The sequence below is a fragment of the Eumetopias jubatus genome, unplaced genomic scaffold (assembly GCF_037043125.1).
Source record: "Eumetopias jubatus isolate StellerSeaLion01/CBP00866 unplaced genomic scaffold, mEumJub1_p1.0 scaffold_9, whole genome shotgun sequence".
Classification (NCBI taxonomy): domain Eukaryota; kingdom Metazoa; phylum Chordata; class Mammalia; order Carnivora; family Otariidae; genus Eumetopias; species Eumetopias jubatus.
The window spans coordinates 35,847,100-35,869,949 of record NW_028274815.1 but is presented as its reverse complement, the minus strand read 5'-3'; the positions used below and the strand labels follow the sequence as shown (position 1 = coordinate 35,869,949).

General features: G+C 57.3%; 1 protein-coding gene across 1 annotated transcript in view; it reads left to right on the top strand.

Moving 5' to 3' along the window:
- Window positions 1-1,840: 1,840 nt before the first annotated feature.
- KCNIP3 (potassium voltage-gated channel interacting protein 3) overlaps window positions 1,841-22,850 on the top strand; it is a 76,539-nt gene continuing 55,529 nt past the window's right edge. Inside the window, exons 1-2 of the mRNA XM_088026181.1 lie at window positions 1,841-1,939; window positions 13,237-13,402. Coding sequence (XP_087882307.1) covers window positions 1,841-1,939; window positions 13,237-13,402 — 265 coding nt within the window. The remainder of the gene's footprint in view (window positions 1,940-13,236; window positions 13,403-22,850) is intronic.

Genomic DNA, 22,850 nt, shown 5'->3' with positions numbered 1-22,850 from the left:
AAGGCCGTGCTGGTCTGGGGAGTCGCTTCTTTGGGGTGCAGCCTCCTCACACCATGCCCTGAGTCAGGCCAGGCCTGTCCTAGATGGTGTGGTGGGGGTTTCCTAGCCGATGCATGGGACGTGCTGCAAGGTAGGGTGGGATCTTACCCACATGGTCACTTTGGAATGAAAGGAACAGGCTGTGTGTACTGGCTTTGTCACTTTCTGGCCTATGACCCTGGGCAAATCCTTTAACTTTTTTAGGTCTCGTTTTCATCATCTGCAAAGTGAGATCATGACACTTTCCTCCCAAGGCCACTGTGAAGACAGAATGTTCAGTGAGTCCCTGCTTGTGGGAGCTTGCTCAGAGCAGAGGTGGCCAGTGGGCAAGGACTTGGCCCCAGAGAGCTTGGCCTCTGACCAACAGCTTCTCACCCTCGTTCTGGGGCTGCCAGCATGAGGTCCAGCCTGTCCAGGAGGACAGGACACCCGGGCTGTCTCCTGCCCTGGAAACAGCCCTCCTTGCCTCAGTGGGTCAACAACTCCAGACTATTTTCTGCCCCTGAGGATCGGAAAGTTGGAGCTAATTGGCTGGCTCAAAAAAAAAAAAAAAAAAAAAAAAGGGGGTGGAGTGCAAATTCTCTTGAGCATGCTGCGAAGGAGGGGGGTGTCTCTGGCTCTGTTTCCATGGAAACCACTGGCACAGGCTGGCTCCTCGGGTTGCAGAAAAGGGAAACTTGGCGGAGGTTTTGGGCACCTGGCTCCTGGGTGGTTTCCCAGGGCTGAGCAAATGGCCAGGAGTCTGCCTTCCCAAGGGGCAGGAAGGATTCCCCTCCCAAACTCAGGGGCCCTCACCCTTTTCCTCCAGCACCACCACCCCCAGGAGATCTGGCAAGGTCCCTCAGCCTCCCTAATGTGGTCCCACCCTCAGACCCACATGGGGACAGATGACAGGCCCTGGAGGCACAGGCTGCCTTGGGATATAAGTGCAGGAGGGCTGCCCACTGCAAGGTCCCATGTGGGAGGGAGGCAGTTGAGGGTCGGGGGGAGAGATGAACAAGCTGGAAGCACCCCTGTGTGTGACCTGAGTAATGTGGCCATGGCGGCTTCACCCTTTCTGGTGGTGAGCTCCCATCAGTGAGGCCATTTCCCACCCAGAGACCCAGAATGATGTCCCCAGAAAGGATGCCCAGCACCAGGGGTGGCCAGAGGATGTCTGCAGGGCAGCGGGAGGGACACCAGGAAGATCCCAGGCCTAGGTGGAGCCAGATCCCTCTTTGCAGCCATCTTGACTAAGACAGCCTGAGGTTGTCTGTGGGGGGCAGCAGGGAGGGGAAGGGCTGGCCTGTCCTGGAACTGCCTCAGGGGAGGCTCTCCAGGCTCCCCCCCACCCCTCCAAATACCCCGTGGGTGCCGGGGCTCTCCTCCCCCCAGTGGAAGCTCTCTGCACCCACCACTCCACGAGGTAGGGGAGCAGAGAGTGTGCGTGTTAGAGAAAGAGACAGACAGTGGGGGGATGGGGGGGAGGGGGGAGAACCATGGGCCCTGCAACAGGAGCAGGGCCAGAGCCAAGGGCCGGGCAAAGGGGCTTCAACAGGCTCAGAGGGAAGGATTAAGAACCATTTATACCCAGAGTGGGACAGAGAGCCAGGGAGGGGGACTGAGAATCCGTCAGAGAGGGGTGGGGAGGAGAGAGGGAGGGAGAGGGAGGGAGAGAGGGAAAGAGACAGGGAGGGAGGGAGAGGGCTTGAGGGAGGCAGAGCAGAAGGGGTGGAGCAGGGAGAAGCAGGCGGGGCGGGAGGGGTGGGCAGGGGGCGGGCGAGGAGCCGCCCGTAACAATTACGTGTGGGGCCAAGCAAACATGAGGCAGCCACCCGCCGGCGCGGCAGTCCTGATCTCAGCGGCAAAGAGGGGAGGCCGGCCACAGTTTGCTTCAGCGCCCAGGATGCATCGGGCGAAGGTAGGTGCCGGCGGGGCTGGGGGCTCTCGCCCAGGGGTGGGGAGCCAGGGCTACTGCGGGTGGCCCTGGACCAAGGGAGCCTTGTGCTTCCTCCTTTGACCTCAAGCGCTGTCGTCCCCTGTAGGGTCACTTTTGAAAAAGTAAGTGTCGGGGTGTCCAGTCTGGGAGGCTAGCCGTCCGGGGCCCCCTCTGGGCCAGAGAGGCTTTAGGTGTTTGTGGGGTAGCAGCTGGACAGAGGAGGAGCTTGGGGTCAGGCATGTGGCTGGTGCTGCTTGTCAGGTCCCCGGGGCAAGGGCCAGAGCAGCTTGACCCTGACCCTGAGCCTGACCCTGAGCCTGACCCAGACGCTGAGCCTGGGCCCACAGCCCTGAGAGGTGGGGGAAGACTGAGTGCTGGGAGGTGGTGCCTTAGGCTTGAAGGCTGGGCAATGAGTGCATCTTTTAATCATTCAGGTGATTAATGAAGTGCAACTTCCTAAAGGGCTCTGAGCCCCTGAATAAGGACACGTGCTCCTAGTTCCCACTCTGCGGGGCGGTTGGGAGGTTGGAGAGAGAGAAGGCAAAGGAAAATGCCTGGGACAGAGTTCAAGAAATAGTAGCAGGGTGTTGGGAAGGCTGAAGAATAAGTAAGTGAAGAAGAATGAGGGAGAGGAAAATAAGCCGGTTCCCAGACTACAGTTCGCACTCAGAAAATCCGCCCTGATGCCTTGCAAGCTTCTCACATGTTTGGGATAGTCTTGCTTGGGAAGGAAGAAGCAGCATCAGGCTTAGATCTGGCTGCTCAGATCTGGTTTGAACAAGGTTGGTTGCATTTCTCTGTCATGCAGAAGTCCAGAGGGAGGCCATAAGGGGCTGGCACGGGGGCCCCATGGTCAGCAGGGACTCAGGCTCCATCTGTCTCACTGGCTCCCATTCTTGAGGTTACCTTAAAGTCCAACATGGCTGCTGGAGCTCCAGCCAGCACATGTAGGCAGCAGGAAGTAGAAAGAAGGACGGGCAAAAAACAAAACAAAACAAAACAAAACTTAAATAAAATCAGGGTCTTGTGAGTAAGGAAGAATAGATAGATACTGGGCTGACATCTTGCTATCTTCACCGCCCCCTACCCAGAGGTGGATTCCTGTCTCTCTCTCACCCTCAAGGACAAGCAGCCCAGAGTCAGCTCGTGGGTGGTTCCAGGCCACACTTCCCCAGAGCCTGGGCCACCCCTGCCCTTTCTGGTCCATCTCCCAGGGGTGCCAGAAGGATCAGCAGAGGTGATGACATGAAACCCCTTGAGCCTGGCGACAGGGCACGTTGAAAGGTGCTTTCTCTCCTGTCACCTCCAGTCTCCCCAGCAACCTCCAGAGCAGAAGCAGAGAAACTGCGCGCCTGGTTACAGGTGTCTGTGCCTGCGCTCACTGCACACTCCCGCCACAGCCAACACAGGTGCTATCCATCCACAGACGTCGGTATGAGTATGCACCGCACCAGCATGCCCCGTGACTGTGCCCACAGCTGACAGCATGCACACAGAGGCAGGCGTTTCTAAACCCGGGCTGCACATGGGCGCACACAGCCTGCGCTGTCCACCAGCTGGGAGACAAGCCCCCTTCCTTTGTTCTGCTGGCCCTAACTGCCAGGAGGTCACTCCCTGCCCCTGACTGGTGAGTAGAGGGTGTGACTCGAGTCCTGCAGGTGCATCTGGCCCTTTCCTTGGCCACTGTGACCCCACACTGCCCTCTGTGCCCCCTACAACTGCTCCTGGGCCCCAGTGTATCTCACTCTGCCTTAAGCCTGCCGGTGGCCTTCCTGGGGCTGACCTGGCCAGAGATTGGAGCGGGTCCCACACCTTCTGGTGCTGGGCCAGGCAGGGACAGTGGTTTTAAGGGAAGCCACCACTGGCTCCCTCACCAAGGTCAGCAGGAGGCTTGGGAAAAAAGTCTTCCACTCTAGTGGCAGCAGGGACTGCAGTTCAGAGCCCAGGCTGGGAGTTGGCCCAACTCATTCACTCTAAGCTGCCCGTCAGTCATGGTCAGCGGCTGCCCCCAGTGACACCCCATGGGTGTTCGGTCCCTCACCTCTCTGTGCACTACCCAGTCCCTTGTGGATCCTTGTGACATCCCAGGAGGGCAGGCACTGCCACCTCCCTTTCTACAGACACTGAGGCTCAGAGAGGGGAGCAGGATGTGCAGCTTGAACTCTGTGAGCTCCTAGGGGAAAGGAACAAGCAGAACCATGGGGTCTCCTGTGGCAGGTGCGAGCTACCGTCCTAGGCCGTTGGGGAGTGATGTCTTCATGGCCTGGCGCAGGCACTGGGAACCTCTACCTACCCAGCTTCCAGCCTTCTTGCAGGTGCTTCTGTAGGTGGGCCCGAATTTGCTCACTAATTTTTTTTTTTAAAGATTTTATTTATTTGACAGAGAGAGACACAGCGAGAGAGGGAACACAAGCAGGGGGAGTGGGAGAGGGAGAAGCAGGCTTCTCGCCGAGCAGGGAGCCCAATGCAGGGCTCGATCCCAGGACCCTGGGATCATGACCTGAGCCAAAGGTGGACGCTTAATGACTGAGCCACCCAGGCGCCCCTGCTCACCCATTTTTAAAGAGAGTGATCAAAGGCCTGAATTGAGATGGGGAGTGAAGTGGCTGACTGTCGTCCAGGTGGGGTCTGGGAGAAGGGCAGGGCTGAGGGGCAGGATCCCTGAGGTGGCCACTTCTCCCTGCACGGCCTATCCAACAGGCCCTGCACCTGCATTATCTCCCTAGACCGCTGGGCAGCCCCCGAAGAAGCTCTTGGTATTGTACGCACTCTACAGGTGAGGAAATGGAGGTCTGCCCTAGATTGCAAGCCAAAAAGTGTTATAGCTGGAATTTGAACCCTGCTCCATCTTATTTCAAAGCCCAGGTCCCTAGGGCTTGGCGGGAGGGTTGGGCAAGTCCTGGGGGAAGGTTACGAACAGAGAGTGGATTGCTTGTCACCAGGCAGCTGGGAAAGTGCCCCATCCCAGCTGGGGGATGGCTTCATGCGTTTGTGGCCCATTGTTCCTTCTGAAACCTTTAGTGAGAGCACATGAACCACACCCCATCCCTGGCCATGTCCCCTCGTTTAGCCATGTGACCTTGAGCCAGCCACAGATCATTTTCTGGGTTGTAGATCCAGAGCTGCAAAGGAAAGGACCCCCATCTTTTGAATTCAGGATCCCTTTTATTAAAATCCTCCACGAGAGTGGGAGGTGCTCTGCTGATTCAGGCTGGCTTGGGGCCCATCTGCTCTCTCTGTCCCACTCCAAAGCATCTCTGGTGATGCCCAGGAGCAGCTGCGGAGGCCTGAATGTGGCCTCTATGAGGGAGAGGGGCAACCTTGGTTTCCAAGGCAAAGAGGGAAGAGGAGAGAGAACTTGGCAGGTCTTCCTGAGCTGGTCCTCCAAACAGGGATGGGGGGTGGGGCAGGAAGGAAACAGACAGGAAGGAGGCACAGTGGGGTGTCAGTCACTGTGTGCTGTGCCCCCACCCCAGCTCCCTATTCCCAGCTGACTGATGTTTCCCTTGAACAGGTGCATCTGTCAGCTGTGATCAGCCTACATCCTTAGAATGCCACAGAGCAGCCGCGTGACAGGGAGAGAACCAAGGCCACAGGTGCCAGGGCTGGAGAGGGGGAGCTAAGCTGAGTTTTGGCAGGTCAGCCCAGAGGGGGCCTGTCCCACCTCCCAGTTGGCCCGTTTCCTGCCTCAGGTCTCTGCCCAGCAGCCCCCGAGCCCCACAGGCACGGGCCTATGCCGCGCTCAGCTAGGCAAAGCAGGCCCTGGTCTTCACGGGCCACATCTCCAGCTCTGCCCCCCACCACTGCCCACCCCGCCTCCAGCACACGCCTCCAGGACAAACAAGGGCTAAACCTGAGCCCACCTGCTGCCGGTGCCATGCCCCCTGTGCCCAGCCCAGCCTGATTCTGGTTTAAGATCTTCTCTCAAGACGGACACTCTGAGCAGTGACCCCCGGAGAGCCAGGTTCTACCCCCAACTCCACCCAGTTGACCCTGTGAGCTTGGGCAGGTCCATCCCCTCTCCGAGCTTCAGTATCCCCATTTGGACCTTAGATACACTCCTAGCCTGTGCCAGGCCCTCACCTGAGGCCGGTGCCTTGTGCTGACCGGTGGGGGCCCGGAGTAGAGGTGGGGGACACTACCAAAAGTGCCAGGGGGCAGTCTCATGGACACACAAATGCCCACTAGCTTATCATGGAGCCCCATCTCCACCATTTGGTACTGGATGCCAGCCAGGAGAGGATGGTGGTCTGGGACGGCTGTTAACCTGGCTCTGCATCAGGAAGATCTAGGCTCAGTCCCAGCTCCTTCATGCATTAGCTGTGTGTCCTTGGACAAGTTAGCTAGTTCCTCTGTGCCATGATCTCCTCATTTTCCTGGGGGAAACTCATCATCCTCCCAGGTAAATGAAGTCCTATATCATCCTGCTTAGCACAGCCCGGGCATAGAGCAAGAGCTCCATAAATGGTTGGAGGGTCAATGTCACTATTTTCTCATTACTGAGTAGAGCCTGGGAAGGGCACTCCAACAGGAGAATGTCGTCAGTGAGCATGCCGCGTCCCCCCGCCCCCCCGCCCCGCCCCGGGTTAATGAGACACCTGCATCGCCTGGGCAGCATGGGCCAGGTGGGGAGCTTGTGTCCTAGCCCAGGTGGCAGCCGTCAGACGCAGGGTAGCGATGACCCAGTCCTCCCTCCCCTGCTCCAGCATGTGTGTGCTCGTGCAAGTGTTGGCAGGGACTCCTTCCCAGCTCCCCCCTCACCAGGCGAGCTGCCTAGCCTGCATCTGTAGGTGCCCAGGGGTGGGTGGAGAATCAAGCCTCCCCAAAGTCTCCCCCCCCAAATCCTCAGGGCCTGCACGACACGACGCCCACCGCCACTTCCTGCCATCTGTCCCAAGTGATGGAAATAGAGCGAGCAACGAGGAGTGGTTGCTCAGTGAGCCAGCCTGCGCTGCCACAGTCCCCAGGACAGTGCTGGGGGCGTGGGTGGGGGGCAGGCAGCCCCACATCTGAGCAGCTCTGCGCATCCCCAGCTGGTCCAGTCTCTGGCCCTGAGGGCAGCCCTCTTAGGAGCGGGCCAGGGGCTTAGGGGAGACTGAGACACTGAGACCCCTTCCTCCCACAGACAAGACCAGAACTTTCCACTGGGTGGGATGAGCCCTTTAAACCCTAGCAGCACTTTCAAATAAGCTCCTCTATTGAGGAGCTTTATAAAAATAGAGCAGCACGGGCTCCACCAAGTCAGATAATGCAGCCTGCAGGCAGCCAGATGTGGGGGAAGCTCCCAGGTGATTCTGATAGGCAGCCGCTGAGCAGAGCAAGTTGGCTCGCTCTCTCTCTCTGGAAATCCCTTGGCCATCGCTTGGCCCTGCCCCTTGCTCTGGGTGGCAGAATTCCTCAGCATCAGCAGGATAGGGACTATGGATAATCGCGCTCCTGCTGGGGCTTTGTATGTCACCTCACTTAACCTTCCCTGTGGTCCTATAAAGGCATATTAATATCCCTATTTACAGATGAAGACACTAAGGCTCAGCGTGGTTGAGTACTTTGTCCAGGGCTGCCCAGCTGGGAGGTGCGGGTCTGGGATTCAAATCCCCGTCTGGCTGACTGCAGACCTCTTCCCACTGTACGTGGTAGCCCAAAAGAACATTAACCTGCCTGAAATCCCCCCTCCCTGGCTAAGTGTGTCTTCTGAGCCAGGATCCAGTGGGTCCTGGTGGTCCTTATGCAACCATTCATGCTATGTCTCATCCATAAATGTAAATATTTGGGGAAAAGTACCTATAATATTTGCATATGCATTTCCTCGGATGACATTACCTCTGAGGAATGGAGCCTGGGTGTTTGAACTTGGATTTGCCAAGACCCTCCATGGCCTCCAGCCATGCACCCCCACCCCCAACGGGCTGCCACATGCCCACAGGTAACCTCTGGGCTTCGCTTTGGGGGTTCTCAGAGCCCGACTGATGAGAACCACAGAGACAGAAGTAGCTGCTTGAAGGTCTCGCCTCAGGGCACCCCTAGTCCTTGGCCTGATGGGCCCTCACAAGGCGACGCTGTGCACATTGGGCATGGGGCAGTGAGCAGGGTAGCAGCCCTCGAGGCTACTGGCCTTTCGGGGGGCTGCAGAGGGTGGGGACTCATGAGGTGGGATGTCCAGGCCCAGGCCCTAGTAGTCTGTTTACGATGATCTGGCCTCTTTCGATGGCGTGGTGAAAACTCTCAGCCAGTGGTGTTCCTAGTGGAGAGTGCAGACCTTGCTCTGGGGTGGCTAGAAGATATGAGGGGTTATGCTGCTCCCCCGTCTCTGTGGAGACAACTGTCGCAGTTACTGGGGAGTCCCCTCAGCAGCCCCCACTACCCACATCCACAGCAGATCCTAAATACCCACTAATATCTTCACCCCCCCTCCCACTGCTTGGGCCTGGCTCAGCACCCCCACTTCCTCCCCTGGATTTGGGCACCCCCCCCAGGTTGGCCTCCTGCCTCCTTGCCCCCCCACCCTTCCTCCACACCCCACTGGGCCACCTTTCTGAAACAGGTCTGACGGACCCTAGCTGGGACTTGAGAAGGAGAGAGGAACTGGGGTCAGCATATGCCCTGGCAGGAGGAGGCTGCCCCAAACCATCCAACTGGCTGGTCTGAGAACCATCTAGAACAGTGCTAGCCAATAAAAGTGTAGTGTGAGTCGCAGGTGTCGTGTTAAATGTTCAGGGAGGCACATTAAAGAAAGTTTTTTTTAAAAAACAAAGTTAGGGTGCCTGGGTGGCTCTGATGGTTAAGCGTCTGCCTTCGGCTCAGGTCATGATCCCAGGGTCCTGGGATCGAGTCCCACGTCGGGCTCCCTGCTCGGTGGGGAGCCTGCTTCTCCCCCTGCTTCTCTCTCTCTCTCTGTCTCTCATGAATAAATAAATAAAATCTTTAAAAAATAATAAAAATAAAAAATAAAAAGCAAAGTTATTTTTAATCATATATTTAACCCAGTGTAAATATTATCATTTCAATATGTAAGCAATATAAAATTAATAAGCTATTTTATATCCTTCCAAGTAAGGCTTTGGAGCCAGTGTCTATTTGCACTGATGGCACATCTCAATTTGGACTAGCCCCATTTCAAGTGCTCAGTAGTCACCTGCAGCCGGGGCCCCTGTCTGGGGCAGCTCAGACCCGGGGACTCAGAAAGGCTGCACCAAGCAGGTCCCTAGGTCTCCAAGCTTCCTAGCTGTTGGTACTCTGTCTTCACTGACTTTGCCTTATCTGCCACAATCTGTGTGATTGGTTTTTTATTTTTTCTTTAAATTTACTCATATTTTAAATTTTAATAAATGCATTGAGAGGGGAATCTTTAAATCATTATTGTAAATGGAAAGAGGGGAGCCACTGATGAAGGAGAAGGTAACAGTATGGATGCCGTGAAAACAAAAACAAAACAACAGCATTACCCCCCCCCCCCCGCCGCCATGTGGCCTGCCGAGACTCTGAGCCGAGGCCACACCCCATCTCTGTAAGGAGGAGGCAGAGGTAGAGGGGCAGTTGGGGCACCCCTCCCACCCCCCAGAGTCTAAGGCGTCTCCCAAACCAGTTGGGAGCATCTCCCAGGTGCCCAGTGGCCAGCTCCAGCCCTGGGAGCCCATGACCTCCAGCCAAAGCCCACCAAGGACACACCTGAAGTTGGACAGTTAGGTGGACTCCTCCTTGACCCTGAGCACGAGAGAACACACACTATGGGGGAACCAGGCAAGCTTGGTAAGAGGGTGTGAGGAAGAATCTATTCTGGGACTTGGGCTTCAAAGGGCTGATTTGGAGGAGGGTCTAAGGAACCTCAATAGATTGGTGTGAGCATCAAATAAGACAGCATCTCCATACTCCTAACCAAGTGCCTGGCCCATAGCAGGTCCGTCACCAGCTTGGTGTCCTCTCTGTCCCTCCCTTGCTCCCCACAGACCTGGACTTGGAAGTGAACTAAGACCTGCCCCTGACCCATCTGGCCAGACAGGAGCTGCGATTCTCAGCTCTGGGTTGTCAGGGAACGACCTCTGCCCTTTGGGGAATCTGTGGACCTCAGAGAAGGCTGCAGGTCCGCAGGGCCAGCCAAGGGCCATTGCTGGGCCTCAGGGCGCAGGTCCTCTGGCTTCATCGGTCTCTGCCACCCAAACCTGGCCACCCCTTGAGGCCCACGGAGGATGGAGGGATGGCTCCAGCCACTGTGGAAATGATGCAGGATCAAGCAGGAGTGGGAGGAGAGAAATTCTCAGTTGAATTATGACAAGCGTCAGGGGACTTTCATCTAGTCATTTGTGAATATTTCTTGAGGTTTTCGAGTGTGTATGTATATTTAACAGCCTTTTTTGTTTGTGGACAGTATTTTTATTTGAGACTTTACTGAGATCACTGTGGAATCACATGTGGCTGTAAGGATTAATATAGAGAGACCCCGGAGGGAAGCTGCGGGGCAGGGAGTGGGGTGGGGTGGGAAGCAGAGGAGCAACGGTTCGCGAACCTGCCTGGCGTGTGTGAGGAGCACAGCGAGGCTGGCGCTGGCGCTGGCGCTTGGTGCACGTGGCCGGCCGATCGGGGTCGGGCTGCGCTGACTGAGGCTTTGTAGGTGGGGGGAAGCCATTGGGGTTTTATTCGGAATGCAGTGGAAGCCACGGGGTGCTTAGCAGGGATGGGAGGGGATTTAATTCAAGCTGGAGTTTCCTCACTGATTCAGCGCTCCTCAATTCTGTCACCTCTTAGAACAGAGGTATCTTGGGGTGAGGGGGTTGTGTCACCTCTCAGGGCTCCCTCCCTTCTATGCCTGAGAGCTTCCAAATCAGGAGCAGGGTGCCCAGAGTGGCCACTAACATTTCCTGACAGCCCAGACAGACCTTCTCCCAGACAGACCAGCGTCAACCATTCATGAGGATGACCTGCGGTCACTCGTCCCTCTTTGCCCTCCTGCCTGGGAGGATGGGCCCAATCCACAGCCTGTGGACTGTGCCCCTCCTTGCAGTTGTGTGGCCCTACCCACAGCTGTGTCAGCCACTGTGGGCCCCTCCTCTCCTGTAAGGACCCCTCACCCACTTCACAGGGGGAGGCCATCATAGGCCCTGCTTGCGGGGCTCCCAGAGCTCCTGCCACTCCCACCCCCAACTCACTGCATCAGGGAGAACACACATACTGGGGCTCATCCATCCAGGAGAGTATCAGGACATTCATAGACTGTTACTCTGATGTGGCTGGGGGCTTGGGAGCCCCTCCCCAGCTTCCGAGGCCTTTCCGGAGCCTGGCCCCGGGAAGGCTAAGCAGTGCAGCCTGTGGCCAGCACCACCTGAACTTTGGAACCAGGAGACCACAAGTGCAGAGAGGCCCTGGCTTGCCCCCAGACTCTCCGGGACTTAGTTTCCTCATCTTTAAAATGGGGGTGGCGTTGCCGACCTTGTGGGATTGTCTTGACGGTGAGACCACATTGAGGCCCAGAATAAAAGGCCCAAATGGAGCTCTCCGCCCTGCCTGTGGGTCTTCCCAGCCCTCCCTGGAGGACAGAACCCTGGGCCCCCTGCCAGGTCTCTCCTGCATTAGTTAGGCCTGGTCTGCAAGACAGAATCCCCGGGACTAGCCTCGGGCCCCACGAGGACAGCCCCTGCCAGCCAGCATTGGCAGCATTGTCCTGGGATAGACGGGGTCCCAATGGATAGCTCTGAGGCCCGGTGCAGTTTTTCCTCCTGACATTCTCCACTAACCCCAGCTGCAGAGCCTACAGCAAAGAACGCATGAAGTAATGAAGCCCCAGCTGCCCATCTTCCCCCTACCCCCCTCCTGGACCGAAATAAAGACCTTATTCATTGAGGCCGTTTCTCTCCTGAATGAGATTATTAATAATGGAGAAGGTGCCTCTCTGACACAGCTGGGGCAGGACTGGGGTGTATGTGTGCGTGTGTAAGTGTGTGTGTGCATGTGCATATGGGGGGCCTCCTTCAGTCTCCCTGGCACCCTGAGACCCCTGGCCACCCCTGCTCACCCCCTCTTTCTCCCCACCAGGATAGGGTGTGCTCACCCTCGCTGCAGCTCTGGGCACCGCTGACCCCCCTCATTGCCAGGGCCAGCCTTGGAGAAGGGAAGGAATGTGGGGGTGCTCCTGAGGGTGTGTGTCGGGGAGATGGCTTGGAGGGTGACGGTGATAGAGAGGGCACTTGCAACTGGGAAGGCCCCAGAAATCAGGAAAACGGGTGTGGTCGTCACCCTGTCTAGGCGGCCACTTCACCAAAAGCTGACCGGGAGGCAGACTGTCCAGCCCTAAACAGGAATGGGCCTCAGGGAGCCACGAGCCAACCCAGCACCCGGAGGGTTCTCCGGCTCAACTGGAGCCTGCGGGATGCAGCAGACCAGCTTCCCCTCACTTGGGCATTTGTACAAACTCCTTGGTTCAGGGGACCTTGTAGGCATTTTCTTACTCCTTGTGCCCAGGAAAGCCCATACCGGGGACATGAGAGAGCCTTAAAGTCCAGATGCTCACCTTCCTGACTCCTCTTGCAGCCAGGGAGTAGGCATAGGACCCGGGCGGGGACTATCAGATTCCTCCACTCTCAACCTTGAACCTGGAGCTAGGGACTCAACTGAGAAGACCCCCAGAGCAGCATCCAGGTCCCAGGGCCAGCAGGCCCCCCGCATGGAAGCGCGAGCAGCAGGGGCCGGGGTGCTCTGCTGCAGCAGAAGTGCTCTCCCGGGCCTCTTCTGGGGGTGACTGTGGCTGAGGGCCGCTGTCCCTTGGCTCGCTCTTTGCTCTGGTTTGCCTTCCCAGACTGGCTCTCTGTCCTTTCTGGGGAGGCTGTGGCTGGCCCGGGACCCCCACAGCTGATTCCTTTTCAGTTGTCATCTGCCGGGGTCAGTCTCTGCTTCTGGCGCCCGAGGGCTGACCGACACAGGGGCTCTGTTTGGGGCCCTGGGTCTGCAGCACTTGCCCAACTGCTCATCTGTTTATTGGCTTTGGGGAACCACGTACATTTCAGGATGACACAAAGGCAGCACATGTGGAACCCCATGACCCTGGAAGGATCTCCCCAACTGGCCACGCTGGTAGCCATTGTCCTGGCCAACCAACCCGACTGCTCAGACCCAGTGCCCACGCAGAGGGGCGCCCTCCCACAGCTGGAACTCAGGCCATGTGCCCCGGGTAGAGTGAATCTGGGAACAAGACCCTGGTGGGATTAAGGACGACCTTGCCCCAGAGGTTGGGGTCGGCCTGGAGGTCCTCTCTGAGCAAAGGCTCAGGGCTCCTCTGCCTGTCCCTGCTGCAGGAAGTGATGAAGGTGTCAGATGGCAGCCTCCTGGGGGACCCTGGGCGCACACCACTGAGCAAGAAGGAGGGCATCAAGTGGCAGAGGCCGCGGCTCACCCGCCAGGCCCTGATGCGGTGCTGCCTGGTCAAGTGGATCCTGTCCAGTGCAGCCCCACAGGGCTCAGGTAGGGGCAGGGGTGGGCTGGGGGGAGGGCAGAGGTGGGCGTGGGGCATCTGTTCTGAGCTCCCTTCTCTCTGATGGCTCAGAGACCACCCGGGGACCCCAGGCCACACCACCTCTGCCTCTGTTGGGAGATAATGTTTTCATTCATTCATGCAAGCAAGGCCACTGCGCTCAAAGCAGGACCTGTGGAGGGTGAGGACGGAGGATTGGGACCATGCTGGGGTGTTCCACCTCAGTTGCTGGGAGGAGAGAGCCAGGGGCCAGAGTCCGACAGGCCTGGCTGGCTCTGCCTACCCTTCGCGGGTCACCTGGGGGCGGCTCACGCATCCTTCCTCAGTGCTCTGTGAAAAGGATGGATGGCAATGTGTGCAAAGGCCCAGCGAGGAGGAGGCCCTGGCCCTCGCCCCTCCTCGGTCCTGCCCAGTGCACCCAGGGCCTGTGTGGCTCCGAGGGGACTCAGGAAGTGGCTGGTCTGCACTTGCCCTTGGTGATATTTGATGCCTGCCGAGCGTGACAGAGCAAGGGACGCACAGGGAGCCTCATGCAGCCCCCGAACTCTCACACCTACATACACACGCCACACAGTCACACCTGTGCACACCCACCCACCACGCCAACGTGGGTGCACACCCAGGCGCACCCACTGCTCACACCCACGTGCACACACCCAAACGCATGTGATCACATACACAAGGCGTGCAGGAGAGCCTGCCTCTTCGCCTTTAAGGAAAAAGGCAGACCTGAGCCCTAACAGCCTGTCCCGTTTGTTGTCTCAGTCTGCGTGATTTCCAGGGACCCTCAGTCCCTCCGACGGGAGAATGGGCATAAATCACGGCCCCAGTCTCCCGGGCTCGATGCAGGGAGAGGGGAGGGGATGGCCTGAGGGGCCCCGCAGCAGGCAAAGCAGCTGGCAGCCACCTCTGTCGAGTGGTCAGTGGTGGCGTGCAGCCCCCCTGCAGGGTGCTCCTGGCGCCATTTCAGCCCCTCCCTTTGGCCGCCGCCCGGAGCCCCTGCCCATCTGCGCTGTTGGCTGGCATTTGCTCCCGACCCTTGCCCTCGGCGCTGAGGCCTTTCGCAGAAGCACTGGTGCACGTGAATCCATGTGTGGGGTCCGTGCGTGCTCCCCAACGCCTCAGGTACTGATGGGGGCATGGATTTTGCATGTGGCGGAAACGTGAAGGCCCTAAAAGTTCATGCGAACAGCTCACCTGGGAAGCTGGCATCTTGACTGCTGTCTGTTCCACAGCAGGGTAAAAGCAACTCCCTTTGCTATCAGGATAGAATCCAAGAGCAGAGGTCAGCCATGGGGCTGTGGCGCTGGGATGTGCCCAGCCGTGTGCATCGAGGGGTCCAGTCCGCTGCAACGGACAGAACTTGTGCTGCTGGGGGCTCCAATACCCCACTGGTCTTGCCCCCCAGGCTTGCTTTCCTCAATGCCCCCCACCCCCACTCGGGGCCTCAAGCAGGCTCCTCGCCCAATGTGGGGCTTGAACTCATGACCCCGAGATCAAGAGTCACATGTTATACCGACCGAGCCCGCCGGGCGCCCCCTCCAGGCTTTTCTTGGCAGTGGCACAAGACCATCCCCTCAGTGCCCCTCTCTGTGTCACCCTCCCTGATCCTCTCCGTCAGGCACCCCCACCCCACCCCACCCCTAGGCTTCGCTCCTGCTGGGCCCTGTCTCTAACTTCCAACTTACAGGCAACTTTCAGCTGCTTCAGGATGGGGCTGGAGGGTGATGTGCCACCTCCTGGTGGAGGCTTTTTGAGGCCCCGAGTGGGGGTGGGGGGCATTGAGGAAAGCAAACTGGGGGGCAGGCTTGTTGTGTTAGAGGTCACAAGGAGAGGGGCCCCGAGGGGCCCACAGATCCCACCTTTAGCTCAGGGCAGGTCCCTGGAGGTCAGGAACCCATGCTGAGCTGTCAGGATGTTTGCTGGAGACCTGTCATAGCCCAGAGCTGTGGGGGCAGCAGCGGGGGTGGGTGGAGCGGGGCCCAGGACACCATCCATGGCTCAGACCCAGCCCGGTACATTGCCCTGCACGGACACACTCCCCAGACACCATGCCAGGCACTAAGAGGCTGTGTGACGCGTGGAAAAACAAGATCATATTGCACTGAATGGGGTTCAATGATCAGATGACTCTGTTCTGCTAACGAGTCCACTGAAGCTCAGGGAGGTCACATGACACAGTGGGTCACAGGGCATTAGGGGCTGAGCAAGGGCTCTGACCTGGAGCTTCCACATGTTCCAGGCAGGGCGCCCACCCCGACGTGTGTCCTCCACATCTCTTCTCTCAGGGAACCTCCGGCATCCCTGGAGACGGCAGCCACCCTCCCAGACTGAGGAGCCAAGACCCCAGCGTACCCCTGGTCTCCACTAGGCCTAGCTCCCAGACCCAGTCTCCTTAGTCCAAAGGTGTCCTCCGTGTTCCCCTTCAGGATGGCACAGCTGGCGTGGTCACACTGAGGGCTTTGCATGCACGTGAGATGCTAAAGTGTGCCCAGAGGAGGCGCTTCTGCTCCTTCAGGAGACTTCCCGGGCTTGCAGAGAACAATCGGTGCATTCAGTGTCGCTCAGTCCCTGAGCTCTGCAATGCCCAGCCGTGGTGTCCTGAGCATCGGGTGCCTTTGGAAGGCAGGCGCAAGGCCGAGACACTACACCCTTGTTGTCAGGGGTTTTTCCATTCAGAGGAGACAGATTTCTGGGATGGCTTGGGGGAAGAAGCCAAGGCCCAGTACAGCACATGGATGTCCCCGAGGCTTAGGCGGCCTTGTCAAGCAGGGGCCGGGGTTCGAGAGGGCAATGGCGGACCAGCTGCTGCTGCATCTGGAGGTCCCTCCTGGGCTGTGAAGGCCCCCCCTCCCATGGAGTTGGGAGCTGGCCTGCAGCAGTGGCCTCTGAAATGGGCCCAGGAGCGGGGGGAGTACAGGAGAGCACAGGGCGGGCGGTATAACCCCAACCCCACCCAGGAGGAGCCCCCATCCTCAGGCAGAAGAGTGTGTCCCTCACCAACACTGGGGAGCCCGTCCTCAGTGACCCAGAGGCTGGGACTCTGACCTGCTCTGCCTGTCTCCCCAGCATCTGAAAGTCCCTCCTGTCAGGATACCAGAACGTCTCTCCAGGAGCATGGCTAAGCTACCAACTGGAGAGACAGGCTTCTCAAGTCTGGCTTCTGAGGAGGGCAGTAGGACTGGGTTTCCCCAACTATAAAACTGTAATCATAATACTGCTCACAGAATAACCTGGGGTCTTGGCAGCAGACCACTGAACCCAGGCTGGCTGGTTTAACCAGAGACACATTTAGTCTAGGCTGTTGGGAAGTTCACAGAAATTCTGGAGAACCAGAGAGGGAAGCTTGGGCCCTGCCCGCCACTCCGGGAAATGCCCCACATCCCTAGCTGTTCCGGTAGGAACACTGGAGCAGGAATCCCATGCTGTGTGGCACGTGCGGCCGCTCCTCACGCACCCAGACACACTCCTGCCCCTCCCCAAGGTGGAGACCCAAATTTTCATCCACCGCTGCACTCATCTCTGGGTACTCCTTTCTCCGGGGGCTCTGTCAAGCCCATGTAAAATCATAAAGCCACCACCACCACTAGCAGCCTGATAAAAAAAAAAAAAAGTGGTAGTAGAAAGGTATGAGAACAAAAAGGTAAATTAACTTGTCTATAACCCGTAAGGATATATAAATAGCCAGGATTTTAATGTGTTTGAAGCACTGAGATATTCGCAACATTGTGTTTCAAATTGAGATGCCAGATCAGATGCAAATTTTCAAGGATTTCTCTGAAAAGTGGCCACGTAGCTCTTGAAGCTTTCACCCTCATCAAAAATAGAGAAAGGTGAATGGTTGGGGTCTGGCAGGGGGGAGATGATTGGTGAAGAGGATTTCTCTGGAGAGAGTGTGTTGAGTTCAACCTCTGAAGCTGAGAGAGGGATGTTTCAGTTCCCTTTTGTCACCTAACAAAATGCCCCCAAATACCACCCTTTTGTCTTCCCTCATGTCTGTAGGTGAGGCATTGAGGTAGGCCTCCCCTGGATGGTTCTTCTATTCCACCTGGCATTGATTGTGATTATTCACTTGGCTTTGTTCAGCTGGTGGCTGGGCTGGGCTGGGCCAAGAAGGTTCCACCCACATGTGTGACCTCAGTGTCCACATCTCCCCCGACAGGGCTGCTCGGGCTTCCTCACCGCATGGCGGGCCCACTGTTCAAGGGGACTGGCTTCTAAGAAGGGTGTTCCAGTAAGAAAAGGCCAAAGGGCTCTTGAGGCCTAGGCTCTGGAACTCAGAGCATCGTTTCCGCTGAAGGTTATTGGTCACAACCAGCCATAGGCTCAGCCCAGATTTGAGGGGAAGGGAATAGACTTCTTTTCCATGGAGCTGCGGTAGGAAATTTGTAACTGTCTGTGAACCACCACAGAGGCCTCAGTTAAGAGTCCTTGGGGAAGTGATCCAAACTCTCATTCCTGAGGGATCTGAGCTCCTGGTCATCCTGCCTGTAACGCCCCACTAACATTTATCACTGTATTCGGCAGTATTAATAAATTCCCTGGAGAAGTCACTAGATTTGGGACATTGTGCTCTCCGCCCCCACCTCGTGCAGCTGCCACACCTTCTCCCCTGGATAATCAGGGTCATTCAACCCACCCAAAACCCGTCTATAAGTTGGTCTAAGTGGTATGAGGAGCCCAAAACGGCCAGGTGGCAGCCTCAGCCTCCAGCCCAACAGGTCCACGGGTGTTTCCTTTCAGGAAGCATCCTTGATTTGGGATCCAAAACCTCTAATCCGGAGCCCAGAGTATTGGAGATGCGAGGCAAAAATGCAGTGAGGGGGTTGCTGAGGGCTGCTGCGAGGGCCCACTGTCACCACGTCCCTTGGTTTCTGAATCCGTCACTCTGCTAGGGAAGCAGCATATCCAGTAGCACATCCAGCGTCTGACGGGACAGCATCTGAATCATCTCATGGCTGGTGCTGGGGCCAGGTCTGCAGGAGGCTCTTCCATGGTTCGATAAGGCCAACTGCTTCCCGGCACGGGGAACAGGGTAAGGTCCGTGGGTCTTGCAAGCACTGGCTTTGGCCATACTTCTTCGTTGTCAGAGGAGTCCCTCGGGCAGCAGCAATGGTATGTGGGACGCTGTGACGGGTGATGCTGTTGGCAGTAGCGGGGCGGGCAGGGAGGAAGGTCCGGATGTGGAATGAGGGTCAGTTCCAGAGAAGATAAGTGGTGGTCCCTGCCAAGATGAAGGGGTACAGAGGAGCTGACCTGCCAACCGGTGGCTGGCTTGTCACCCAACAGCTGTAGCCACATCAGCCTGGGAAGGAGAAGTTCCTTCATGGAAACTAGAAGTCCTCTTAGACCACACGGCACTTTGCTGGTGAGCAGTGCCAGGCAGCAAGGAGTACAGGCTGCTAGGTCATCTTGTCTACCCGACTACTGAGCTCTTTCTCAGGCCTGCTGCCCTTTGGACAACAGTCGCCACTCCTCCTCTCTCCTTTCCTCCACCTCCCTGGCCCCTGAACAAATGGTTCGCAACCATCCCTGAGTGAGTGTAGATCTGTACCCCAGGCCATCTCTTCTTCTAGGAAATGTGGGCGAGCAGATGTATTCGACACTCTGCCCACGAGGAAGACTCCCCTTCTCCATTGTCCTTCCCTGCTGAGTGGGCCACCACGTCAACCTAGAGTTGGTGCCTTGCAGCTCTGTCTATAAATTACATATGACTGCTTTTCCTCTTTAGATGGCCTTAGGGACTCCCCATGGGGTCACAGGTATGGGTTGAGGGGAAGCTGGTGCAGCGTTTCCATGGGGGCCTGAGTCACTTGCTACACACTTACCTGAGGCTTCCAGACCCTCTGCCCCTGCACTCAGACAGCCCGTGCACACAATGATAGAGTATTGCACACACACGTACGGGCCTTTAGAGCCGGGGGGAGGTCGATAGTCCACTCGACAGTGGAGGTCCATGGCCACCTGGTGTCCTACAGGCATTCCATCTCCATGAGGGCCCAGTAGCGAGCCACTAGCTCCATGGCAAAAGAAAAGATCTTTGCCAAAGAAAGCATGGCTTAACTCCAAACCCGGAGAGACCATCAACTGTTCCTCCTGGAGACGGCCATTGGCCTGCCGAGTATGCTACCTTGCCTGAAACACAGTGTGTGCTCATGAATGTGCAGGGTCAGGAGGCCCAAGGGGCAGAGCTGCTTGTCTGCCGCCTTTGCTTACTCTCAGCAAAGCAGGCTCAAGCAACCGTTCGTCTTTCACTTCAGAGGGAATATTTTGACTCAGCTGCACTTGTGTATGACAGAAACCCCAAATAACAGCGGCTTAGATTAGACAGAGATATGAGAAATTTGGGCTAAATAGTGGCTGGCACTAGTTTAGCAGCTTGGGGAGGTCAGAATCAAGGTCTTTGGGGTTTGGGGTTTTTTTTGGGGGGGGGTTGCCCTTTTCCTCACAGCCCCAAGGTAGTTGCTTTGGCTCCAGCCATCATGGCTTCATTCTAGGCAAGGGGAAGGAGAAACTGGGTGGAAGGAGGAAATGGTAGTGCCTACATCAGGAAACCAACACTCTCATGGAAATCTCTGGAAGATTTCTGCCTGTATTTCCCTGGCCAGAACTGAGCCACCTTGACTGCAAGGAAGGTGGGAGAATGTTGTTTTTTTTTAAAGCTGGGCACATTTCCACCTCCAACAGAATCTGAATTCTGTAGGTGAAGAAGCTCAGGAGAATGAATACTGACGTGGCATTTCTCGGCCACACATACCTTGTGAGGTTGTTTGGATGACGGAATGCCCTGGCGGCCGGAAGCACCTTAGCAAACTGCCTGGCACATGCTTGGTGCCCAGCAAATGTGGGGGCGAGGGGTTGGCCAGCAGTTTCTGCCCCAGCCATCCACTTGTTTTCCTCTACTCTCCTCATCAGAGGGACCCCTTTTCATCTCCCCATTCTCTACTCTATAGAGGCACCAACAGTGCTGTGGTTTGGTGTCAGTGAGCGGAGACCAGAGGTCAAGAAATAGCCGAAAGTCAGGGCCTTACCCATCCCCCAGCTCCGCCCAGACCCCTGGCCCCTGAGCTTCCCAGGCGGAAGCCTGGGTGGGAGCAGTCTGCTCCCTTCCTGGCTGCGGAGAAGCCCTGGGTCATGGGTGAGGCCCCTTGCAGTGAGATCACACTCTCAGCCGAATATCACACCAGTGGCACCTCCTCCATTGGTGCTGGGAGCTCGGGAGCAATGCCCACCCCCACCCCCATACCCTCCCCAGCCCAGGAAGCTGCAGGAGCCCTTCTGCCTCCAGCAAGAGTGAGCTCCGGGGTCCTGGAGAGCCAGAGCCAGCCACAAGGTGAAGGGGCGGGCCTGAGGGTAGGAGCAGGGGCTGCTTGAGGAGGTCCACCCCGGCAGTGGGGCTGGCAGGGTGCTGGCCGGCCCCTGGGCGCTCTGGGCTGAGGGCTGAGGGCAGGTGGTCCTGGGGAAGGCAGAGAGAGCAGGAGGCAGAGATGGAGGACGGAGGAGGGAAGCAGAGTCCAGAGAGGCCGAGACCCTGAGGGTCAGCTTGAGACCAAGAGGAGAGACAGACCAGAGTGAGGAGAGAGAGAGAGAATTCTGGAAGGAAGGCTCTGAGGGTCAGGTTGGGGAGAGGCAGGCAGAGGAAGAACGGAGCAGCCTGGGGGTGGCCTGTACTGTGGCTCGTCAGGCCGAGCTGAGGGCAGGACCTGGGGGCCCCAGGATGGGGCCAGGCCCAGGGGTGGCAGGGCGTGGTGAGACCGCAGGCCCCGCCTGGGGGCCTGCTCTGAGGCTTCAGGAGTGCCACCGTGGCTGCAAGAAGCACCTGGGAGGCATCATCAGCTTCTTCTTCCGCTTCATCTCTGGGAACCTGGCTCGAGGTGAGGGCTGCTTTGACAGGACCGCTCAAGGGAGCAGAAAGAAGTGGGTTTGGGACTCTGCCTGCCTTGAAAGGGGCCGGGGCAATCGGAGGGGGCGGTGACCTCAAGAGCAGAACTGGAAGGCACCCCCTGGCTCAGAGCCCTGCCCTATGACCGCAGGCAGTGAGTGTGAAGCCAGGCTCCTGCACCCTGGGCCCGGGGCGGGAGACGAGGTGGGAGGGGGCTTCCTTCTCCAGGGGCACAGATTCAGCCTGGGCCGGGAAGAAGCAGGAGGCTCCGGGGCCAGCCCACCTGCCCTGCCCACACTGACCCCATTGCCCCGGGCTCTCCCCTCTTTCCTCCCCTCCCCAGAGCCCCCTCCTGCTCCACCAAAGAGATGTGTGACTTCTGTAGTGAGGATGAAAGAAAGTGCTTGATCGGTGACAGCCGTCTTTTTAAAATCTATAAAACCAACCAACCTGGGATTGCGGGCAGGGATACAATGGGGCCATCAGGCTCAGGCCTGGGGAGGAGCCCCATGTGGGAGTGAAGCACAACAGGCCAGGGCCCGCTTCTGCTCTGTCCCCTCTGCCCCTCACCAGGGTGGGTGCCCCAGGGCTCAGCAGGATCAAGACCCAGCATCAGCCGTGAGGACCAGGCACAGGGAGAGGGGCTCCTGCCTCTGGGCACCTGGTGTTTTCTTGGCCAGATACGCTGGGAAGGGTGGTGTCAGGAGCTCCAGATGCTGAAAGGAGAGACCCTCAACAGCTTGGGGCTTCTGGGCCCTTTTGTCTTACCTGTTATTAGAGGGATATGAAGGGAATTCGGCTAAAGTAATCACATGACTCTCTAAAGAGATGTCAAATGATATCTCTAATACATAAACATGAGTGAGTGTAGAAATGTGATATATTGGCTTTTTAGCCAAAGCTAAAAAATGCTTCTGCTGCCCAAAGATGCTCATAGACCCTGAGGGACAATGTGCCCACACTGAGCGGGGCTGGGCTGAAAAGCCTGGCTGTTTGTCCCCTCTCTGGGGGGCGGGGGCCTTGTCCCCTGCTCTGATTCCCTGCCCTGACCCAAGCTCTTGGCACAAAGCCTGGTGCACTAAATCCTTGTCGAACTAATGAATAATATTTTAAGAAGAATAAAAACACAAAATTGAGCATATAGCCAATCATATCAATCATCTCAAAATTGGTCAAATAATGGTTTCAAATACTCAAAAGCAATAATAGATGTCTAGTCATGAGAAGACAGGATTCTGATGTAATGACCCATCTGATGATGGAGATCTGAGTCTAAAGCAGGGGTGGCAACCTCAGGGGCCTTTAAGGCGGAGGGGGGGTGTGGACTCAGGCCACTGTTGCTGCAGGAAATGGGAGCCCAGGGTCACAAGCCAGCTACAGAAGCACTGGAAGCTCTGTCTCTGCTCGTGATGCCCCTTAGCCCTGCCTCCCAGCTGTCAGCCTTCCCCACCCGAGGCAGTCATTGTCGGGGAGGATGGAACTTTGCACACGGTGGGTCACTCCTCTGGGAGGGGAGACACCTGGGGGTCAGGCTTAGTGGCAGAGGGATGTGCCTG